We start from the raw sequence: 10,145 nt of genomic DNA, 5'->3' as shown, positions 1-10,145 counted from the left end.
TTTCTTTCATCATGGTAATTTCTAACTATCACAGAAACCCTAACCCTAATGGCTACTATCCGAACGCCAGCCCTCAGGATCAACGCGACTTAGTCATCTACATCTACATGATCCTCGTTGCCTTTGTCATTGCCGGCTTCATCACGCTAGTGGTATATGGAAGTTACCATCCTAATTTCCCCGAACTCTCCATCTCAAGATTCCAAGTCTCCGGCTTCAACCTCTCCTCCAACAATTTATCTTGCGATTTCAACGTCTCCGTCGTCATTCGAAATCCTAACAAGAAGTGGGGCGTCCGCTACGACGAGATCCGCACCGCCGTCCTCTACAGCACCGGGGACGTCGGCGAGTCCGTCCTCAACGCGAACGACTTCGTGATCGCTAGCACGTCGATGTTCCCTTTCTCTCAGAGGCCACGGAACGTCACGGATCTCAAGGCGGTGTTGGGGACGGCCGGACTTTTCGCGGATGAGGGTAGGATTCGGTGGGGAGACGGGGACTTGAGGTTCGGAGTTCGGGTTTCTTCGGCTGTGAGGTTCAGGATGGGGGCATGGAAGACACCGACGTACTGGTTGAAGGTTTATTGCGATGATGTTCGGGTCGGGTTGCAGAATTCTACGCGGAGTTGGATCGATGATGGGACCGGCGACGGATTGTCGGACTTTTTATCATAGGAAGAGAACTACGTACGTACGTAAGTAGATGACAATATTGTTCCGCAATTATCTTTGCTTGTTTTGTTTAGGTGTTGCTCTTTGCTCTTGTTTCATGACAATAGTTTTTAGGTCAATGAAATGTCTCTTGTTCATTCACCAATATGAGCGTTATATGCACATCTCAATACGTACTCATTCGGAAAAAAAAAAATTAAAGGGCCAATCTTTTCATCCTCAGATTGAAGCCTTTGCTTTTTTTGATATTGTGAGAGTAATCTCAGTTCTTAGCTGAGCTATCTCTATGTATATAACTTCATATTTTCGTTGATGAATAAAAATTTTTATTTACCAAAAAAAAATTCCGCAATTGTTAGATACTTTGGAATCGAACCACTGCATAATAGAATCCTACACAAACTTAGAATACTGGCAATCAAAAAGCGATGCTTATGGCTTTTTTCACCGCCATGTGAGCACAAATTAAACATATAAAATGGAAGAGAGCAAAGCAACTTGGCATAATCTATTTGTGAGCGAGCAATTTCTTTTGAACGCTAGCCAACGAATAGAACAGGGGTAACACATAATATCCCAAACAGTATCTTTCCGAATTTCGACGGTAGATGAAGGGGAAAGTTTACAATATAATGCAGAGAAATGAATTTTACCCTGAGTAGAACATGAATGATAGAAATGAGATCAGCATCAGGTCCACCGAAAGCCTATGCAGCACAATCCCTTGATTTGAGAAGTTGTTTCCATCACCCAGAATCACCGGTGCTCGCTCTGACATCCCAAATAGAAGAAGTTTTCAGGTAATTTTCACGGATTCATTTGATCCATAAAATATCTTTCATACTACGGATGAACTAAAGTAATCTTATAGCAGTACACCATAGTTGCAGAAACCATGCATCCCCAATCCGCAAAATTTTATTCGACGGCAAACTCTTTTCCAGGAAACTAGAGGGATTTTCTTAGATTCATCAGATTTATACCCCCATCGGGAACCTCTACAAATCTCATCAATTTTCTTCAGGACCTCTTTTTTTTTTTTTTGGAAGAACTCTTCAGAGAGTTTTTTAGGAAAGCGATAGTTGCTTGTCTAATAAATTTGGACACCAAAAATGACACTCTTTATTAACTGCACTCTCCCAATATAAGAGACTCCTTCTTTTCATCCATCCATGAAATTGTTGAGAAAATTTGATAAGAAAAGATTGACAATCCAAATAATTAAGAGAGTCTTTTGCAAATGAGTGACACATCAAAGTACCTTATAAGCAATGTACCATTAGAGCATCTCCAACAGCTTCCACATCTTCTTGAAATACTCAAATTTGAAGAATATAGAGCTTTTTTTTGGTCCAACAGATTCCCCATCCCATTCCCCAAAATAGGGAAGGAGGAGAAAAAATAGGGAGCCTTCCCCAAATCTGCAGCATTCTCCAAATTTTTGGGGAGAGCTTTATTATTGTAATAAATGCAATTTTTTAAAATAGAGAAGCTGTTGGAGTTGGAGCAAAAATAATTTGGAGAATATGACTTTTGTTTCTCCATTTTGGAGAAAATTTTAGGGAAGCTGTTGGAGATGCTCTTAGTAAAACCGAGAGTAGAGAGAATAATGGCCTGATACAAAGCTGAAATCATGGAGGGGTTGTTGAAGCTTGTGTAGAGAAATCACGTCATCTCTACTGGAGAGGAGGTCATCAGTAAACATAAGATGAGTGAGGTTAAATTTGGTAGAAGTGCAATAAATTTTGTTGTTTCTAGAGGACATTAGTATGTTTATGTGTGTTGGTATTGTTTTCATCTATTCGACCAAGCAATAAATAATAAATAAAAGCGGGCATTAGTCAATTAGAACTCTTGAAGTGGAATTTAGATAATTATTAACGTGGAATAATATTATGCAAGTGAAATATTTTCGTAGGATAACGATAGGTATTTCTTTTTGTGATACGATAAATTGATTAAATGACCTGGGATAAATTGAGAGAATCAAAAAGTTATAATTTACATATTTTGATGATGTAATATCTTGTATGTATGTATATGAACTTGGTAGTGACGTGGACTGATCTGGCCCCTATATCACTACTCGAAAATAGAGTCTCAATCACTGTGCACGTACTTCAATGTAGATGTGGGGACCAGATCAGTCCACATCACTACCAAGTTCAATTTAGCAGCTTGGTACCAAGTTTCTCCGATGTATATTATAATTTTTTGCATTGAATATGTATTTTGTTTGAATCGATCGATTTAAAATTGATAGTGAAACACGTGGTTTAGTGTTCTCCCTAACTATATGGTTATATGTATTAAGGATTCCACAGGATTAATCTGTTTCCTTTCATAAGTTAATAATAATATAGTTACTATACAGTTATAAATATGAATTGACCAGTAACTTAATCAACATAGGTTGCAAAGATCTCGTCTTGTATTTGGACCCGGCCTCAATCTGATTAAAACTATACCTCCAGTGTTTTTTTTTTTTTTTTACAATTGTGATTATACATCCCTCAGGATTCATAAATCTGGACTGAGAAAGGAACATAATGTAAGCTATAATTCCAAAATTTTAAACAGTTAAACATACAAACCTTCCAAATTTAGTATGAAAACAAGGCAGACGTTAGCAGGAAACATATGTATCATAGGATTCGGAATCATATTCGGATTCTAGCTTCCCTCTTCCCCTCGCTCCTTAAATATCCCTACTACTACCTGCCGCTCGATCAAACCTCAAAAATATCCCCAAATAATTTTCTTTCTCCGTAATTTCGATCAACTTCTCTCTTGTCCCCGATGAGTTCAACCGTCACCGGCTACCCCGGTTCGGCTGTCGTCACCGGCTACCCCGCTTCTGCCGTCGCCCGGCCTCCCTACTCATCCAAACCCTACTCGCAACTATCCGAACGACGATCGCTGCGTACCCGTCTTCATATACGCCTTTTCGCCGTGATCACCGCCGGCTAATCATCGAACGCGTACGAAGCTTTACACCCCAGCCTCTACTCTCCGTCGCGAGATTCGAAGTCTCCAACTTCAGTCTCTCCACCAGCTCCTTGTCCTCGGATTTTTCAGCGCCGCTTCGTCTCCGTCCGAAACCCTCACAGGAGGTGGAGCGTCGACGACGCCAACGTCCAGGCCGCCTCTCTCTACACACCGCCTCCGTCGACCGAGCGCCGTCCTCGACACGCACGCCTTCGTGATTGCCCACGCATCGGCGTTCCCTTTCTCTCAGAGGGGCAGGGACGTCACGGATCTCAGGGTCAGATTGGGCGCGGTCGGGTTTTACGCCGCCGACGGGGACAGGATTCGGTCCGGCGATGGGGAGGTGAGGTTCTGGGTCAGGGTTTCTTCGACGGTGAGGTTCAAGCTGATGGAGGCTTGGAAGACGGGACCGCACGCTTTGAGGGTCTACTGTGATGATATCCGGGTCCGGTTGAAGAATTCGACGGTGGCCGGAGCTGGGTCCATGGCGGGGCCGGCGAGGGGTTGCCGGGTTTTTTATGATAATTGAGCAAGAAGTATGCGTGCGAGTGATGAGATGACTTTCTATTTTTATTTTTATTTTTATTTTATGGATTATCTTGTTTGCCTTTTTTGTTTAATTAGAAGACAATTGTTACCATTTAAGATGTTGGTATCGAATTTTATAGTTCTTTACTCTTAGAAATTGTCATTATTATGTATGTCTTGTGTGAATCGTGAGGAGTAGAGCAGATTTCTTTATGGGAGCAAGATCTACTCGATCGGTCGGTTCTCTGACCACTCTTCATTTATTTTTGATATTTCGAAATTTTCTTTGCCTACTGTTTGCCTCCGCTTTAATTATTTAAATTGATTTAAGTTTTTTTTGATGTATTTAAATTACCCTTGATTATTTTAATATTTTATTTAAATTTAATTTATTATAATCATAATTATATCATATATTGATCCTATGTGAACTACTTATAGGTCAATAATTTAAAATTTAATAAGCTATAATAAAAAACCCTAAAAAGTTTCAAAAATTGCACAAAACACCCTTAAAAGTATAAAATTACACAAAACATCTATACGTTTCAAAACTTAAAACAACAAACATGAAACCCTCAATATTTTAAAAACTATAAAAACACCCTCAAAAGTTCAAATAATAAAAAAAACACTATGAAATTCTAAAATTTTAAAACTTGCGAACAACAAAGACGAATTCAAGGAATTACTATCAGACACTACAAAACTAAAATTTATAAAAAAAACTACCTCAAAGTTATAATAATTCTGAAAAACACATTCGAAAATTAAAAAACGCACAAAACCCTAAAATTTAATAACTTATAACCAACACATATCAAATCTCAAAATTATCAACAGGCAGCTAAAAATTTAAATTTTCCAACAAACAATCTAAAGTTTCAATAAATGAAAAAAATACCCTCAAAATTCAGAATAGCAAGAAATATTCTGACATTAAAAAACTTACTACCAACATATGAACCATGAAAATTACGATCACTCAACTTAAAATTTAAAAAAACACTCGCAAAGTTTTAAAATTTGCAAAACACACCCTTAAAAATTTAAAATCACGAAAAATGACTAAAATTTCAAAACATAGTAAAAAAAAGAGTAGTTGTTTGATATTCTTTCATTAAGATATGTAAATTTAACTTTTATTTTAATATTTTACTATTTTTTTGACATGTAAAAGTAGTCTAATTTTATCAAAAAAGATAAAGGTGGAGAATGATTGATAACGTCTCAATAAAAAATAAAACAAAAGGAATGAAACACGTGTTTGATTCAAAAGTCGCTGCTGTGGAATTCATTATAACTTTGTTCGATTACAACAAATTCGAAAGAATAATCTTTTTATAAGATTTTTTCTACACAACAAATCAAAAATTACAACTCTTGAGAAACAAACACGAAAATCGTCTATCAATTCTCGTTTTCGTGGGACTTTGCCTGTGCCGGGAACGCTTTGGTTCGTGGACCGCCGATTCACAGATCGTGAAGAGGGGGCTTATGATTCTAACTTCGTTATCGAAGTAGAAATTGAAACGATATCTTATCGAAGTAAGATAGTCGTTCTTCTTAAAATCAAGTCAAAGCTTAATTTCAAGGCGTTGCAAGAAAAGAACCCAAATCTCTGCTCTCTCTGCTCTGGAATGCTCTAACAAATGCTCGATCCTCGTCAGAAGTGACCCTAGGGGGGTATTTATAGCCTCAAGGGTCTGTAACTGCAAAAAACTTAATAATCGAAAAAGTCAGTACGGCGAGACAGTAAATTTGCTGTCTCGCTCAGCGAGACAGTAAATGCTGTCTCGGAAAATGTCTCGCTGGCGAGGCAGCAAAGACTGCCTCGCTGGCGAGGCAGCAAAGACTGTCTCGCTGGCGAGGCAGTTCATACTTGTTTTGATTTTTTTCCAAAACAGTATGAAATCCTTTCTTGTGAATTTTTGAATGATCTTCTCTATGCTTGGGATATCTATTAGCATTTTTTGACGCCTACAACACGTACACTATTTTCTGAATATTTTATAGAATAATTTTTTTTGAGTAAATTAGGATTTTTTTGAAGGGATTTTCATAAACTTTTTAGTACTTTTATATGGTTATGTGGATGTTTTCATTATATAAAAGTATACTAGATTTAGTATCAATCTTTATTTTATAATTTTTTAAAGTTTATCAAGGATTAGGAACAAACTCCATATTATCTGTTATTTTATCCTATTTTTAACTAATCATCTTATCTTATGAGCTTTAATTATTCATTTTCCTTTCAGAACGTTATTTTTGAAGTGTTTTTCACTTGTACAACGCTATATTTTCTTAGATCAAGATTGGTTTCATGTTGGTCTCAATGACATGATAATTCAAATTGATTTCGGATTATATTTATTTCTTGTCAATTCAATTATCAATATAAAAAATTTAAATTGGGTGTAGTTCATTTAAACGAATATTAAAGAAAATAAATAATCACAATGCTAAAGTTTAGAGATATAAATAAGCAAAAACCATAAAAGCGAAATCGAGGAACAAGTTTTAGTAGGGAAATAAACCAAATATATTTAATTATGATATTTGACTACGTGCATTGCACGTGCATAAAACCTAGTGTGTGTGTGTATATATCAAAACTTGTGTCAACTTAAGTGGATAGCAAAAAGTTGTCCACCAAACTTTTTAGTCATTCATATAGCCTAGGGATTCTTGCATGATATGAAAAGGTTTTTTATATTAATAAATTAGTGGTTAGGAAGTTTGGTGGATATCTTGATAGGAGTCTTACTCTCTCTCTATATATAAATATAGAAAGAGAGAGAGAGGATTGCTGCTACCACATCATCAATCATCATCATCATCATGTATAACTATCACCCTAACCCTAACCCTAATAACGACTATCCAAACCCTAGCCCCAATGCCTACTATCCAAATGCCAACTCCAACTACAACGAGCACAACCAAAACCCTAACCCTAACAAAAAATGCAGCTGCATCTTCGTGGCGGTCTTCTGCACACTCATCACTGCCGGGGCTCGCGAGCCCAAGTCCCCCGAATTCTCCGTCTCGAGATTCGAAGTCTCCGACTTCGATCTCTCCTCCAATTCTTTCACCTCCGATTTCAACCTCTCCATCGCCGTTCGAAACCCTAACAAGAAGTCGAGCATCCGCTACGACGAGGTCCACGTCGCCGTCCTCTACAACACCGTAAACATCAAGTCCGTCATTGACACAAACGACGACTTGATCGCCGAGACGTCGGTTGCCCCTTTCAATCAGAGTGCTCGAGTTGTCACGAATCTCGAGGCGAGGTTGGCGGCGGTCGGATTTTACGCCGACGAGGATAGGATTCGATCGAGAGATGGAGATGCGTTGTTCGGAATTAGGGTCGTGTTTAAGGCCGGCGGGGTTCGGAGGACGACGGTTTACTGTCATAATATCCGAGTCGGGTTGAAGACAGCCGGAGTCGGGTCGATGGTGGGGCCAGCGAGGGGTTGTGGCGTTTATTGAGCAAGAATTGCGTGAGTAAGTAGTTGTCTTTGATAATTTTGTTTAGATGATATCTGATATGTTGATGTAGTTCATTGCACTATGAAGAGATTTAGATGTCATATATCATTGTCATCATCTTCTTATATGCTCTTATTTATATAAATATTTATTGGCACGCTTGTATATGTATTGCTCTTCTGGCCATAATGTGTTAGTATGGTATCTATCACCGTTAATCTGGATGGTTGGAAGGTTTTAATATAGCTCCCAAAATCTAGATTTGATTCCAGGCTGAATGATAAAAAAAATATGCGAGGCATGGTTCTTACTTCCTGTTGTAGCTATGTGAGGAGGTTCAATTAAAAAGAAGAAAACCTTTAGGTCAACAAAGTTTTAAATATTTTGAATGGAAAAGTTAGAATAGTTTTCAGATGCATTAATCTTTTTAACTTTTCGTAATTTTGTTACATTTTAGGAGAGGAAAAAAAACTTGAAATGTTGATGTGTCATCATAATTTTTTAATTAAATTAAAATCCCTCAAAAAGAAGATAAATTTTCTGAAAAGTGACAAATACATCAGAAAGACAAAGGAATCAAACCTAGTCAAACATGAGGAAAAATCTAAACTGGAAAAGTGACATGAATATTTTCTTCTATGTTGTTTCATAAATCCTCAATTTTCACAAAAACCAGCAACACGAAACTCTATTCCTCAAATACATTCTGGAGAGTTTCACCCGTTCCTGTGGGCCAGCCAAAGAACGTCAGAGCCCAGTTATAAAAGGGCAGGATATGTCCATGGATCTAGGCCCAACTACATAGCCGTGATCTATGTTCAAGGGCCAGCCAGTTTTAATATCTCAAATCCAGACCTATACGAGAGCGAAAACAGAAGATTAAAAGTAGTTATTCTAATATATAAAAAAAAAATCTTATGTTATTACAACTTCGTAATTCTGGTTCAGTAGTTATACATTTCGATCTACAGAGATAAAACGCAATGCTTAAAAACATGTCAGAGCACAAGATTATTATTCTCGCATAAAGTTTGAAGAACAGAACAAATTCAGAAAGGATAAAGCTTTAGGCCCGCTTTTGAAAATGGGCCTCCAGATGCCCACCGACCTTATGAAGGAATAAATGATAAGAGTTAATATGGGTGGGGGTATATGGAGAAATCTACCTAGAGTAAGCGGTTTTCGGGTTTAAACCCGCCATGAACCCGATGGGTGCCTTTGGAAATGGTTGAGTTAACATGAGTTGGGGGTCCCATATTTTGGGTCCTTAAAGATTTTTTCCATAGAGAAATCTACCCACTCTCATTACATTTAATCCTCATTATTAAACTCACCTATCAAGAAGGGTGAATTGGCAACAAAATTGAAAATTTAAGGGACTAATAAGTAAATAATAAGGTCCCAGGGACTGACGCCTCACCTGTCCCCTCAAGATCCCCTATTTGAAGTCCCCGTAGCTCTACTCGTTTTGAGGAGACTACTATTTTAACCGTGGCCGTACAGCTGGACTTCCATTTTGAAAAGTTGGCAGTATTTTCCGTTAACTTTAAAACTCGATCTCATCGAAGCAAGCACCTCGAAATTTCCGAAGGCGCAAGATCAACCCCTCTCTCACCTCGTTAAAACCTTGCAAAAATCCCCAAATATATTTTTTAACCGTATTTTCACTTTCCTCTCTTCCATCGCCGATGAGTTTCGACACGATCGCCGCGATCCGAAGCCCCTCTTCGGTCACCGGCTACCCGCCGCGTACACCCCGCCCCAGCGGCGCCGGCGGCCGGCGCCGCCTACCCCTACCCCGCTCCGCCGCCCAACGCCCCTTACTACCCCCAAACCCTAACCTAACCTAACCCTAACGTTACTACCAAACCCTAACCCTAACTACAACGGTCACTACCAAAACCCTAACCCTACTACAGCCGCAACTCCTTCCTCCGCGTCCTCTTGCCGTCGTCGCCGCCGCCGCTTCACCATCGTCGGCGCCATCACCTTCATCGTCTGGCTCGTCTCCGCCTCGTTCCCCGAATTCGCCGTCTCGAGCTTCGAGTCTCCAAGTTCAGCCTCATCTCCAATTCTCTGACCTCCGATTTCAGCGTCGGCCTCACCGCCGAAAAACAAACACGAACGATGAGCATCGATACGATCAGGTCGGCGCCGCCGTCTTTAGCGCGCGAGGACGTGATGCGCGAGACATCGCTTTCCCTCTTTCTATCAGAGCAACCGGCACTCAGGACCTAAGTGAATTTGCGCGGTCGGGGTTTACACCGATGACGATATCGTGAGCGCGATTCGATCGGAGCAGAGCAAGGGGGGTGGAGCGGTGACGTTCGGAGTCCGGTTCATTTCGGTTGTGAAGTTCAAGGCCGGGGCTTGGAGGACGAGGAGGCACTATTTGAGGGTTTATTGCGACGATATTCGAGTCGGGTTGAAGAATCTCACGGCTGGGGCTGGGGGGGGGGGGGG

General features: G+C 39.6%; 2 protein-coding genes across 2 annotated transcripts; both read left to right on the top strand.

Annotated features, from left to right (window-relative positions):
* Window positions 1–812, top strand: LOC109824556 (NDR1/HIN1-like protein 3). Its single transcript, XM_020391181.1, has one exon. The coding sequence runs from the start codon at window positions 12–14 to the stop codon at window positions 672–674; it is 663 nt and encodes a 220-aa protein (XP_020246770.1). The 5' UTR covers window positions 1–11; the 3' UTR covers window positions 675–812.
* Window positions 7,032–10,140, top strand: LOC109824131 (NDR1/HIN1-like protein 10; the record flags this gene model as incomplete). Its single annotated transcript, XM_020390658.1, has 2 exons — window positions 7,032–7,483; window positions 9,927–10,140. Coding segments are annotated over exons 1-2 (666 nt in total), but the record flags the coding sequence as incomplete, so codon positions are not given.

The sequence above is a fragment of the Asparagus officinalis genome, chromosome 9 (genome assembly GCF_001876935.1).
Source record: "Asparagus officinalis chromosome 9, Aspof.V1, whole genome shotgun sequence".
Lineage (NCBI taxonomy): Eukaryota > Viridiplantae > Streptophyta > Magnoliopsida > Asparagales > Asparagaceae > Asparagus > Asparagus officinalis.
The sequence above is the reverse complement of the archived record's forward strand: the minus strand, read 5'-3'. Positions and strand labels throughout refer to the sequence as shown.

Bases quoted from the DNA above. Each gene is read 5' to 3' on its own strand.
- LOC109824556 (XM_020391181.1), top strand. From the start codon at position 12: ATGGTAATTTCTAACTATCACAGAAACCCTAACCCTAATGGCTACTAT.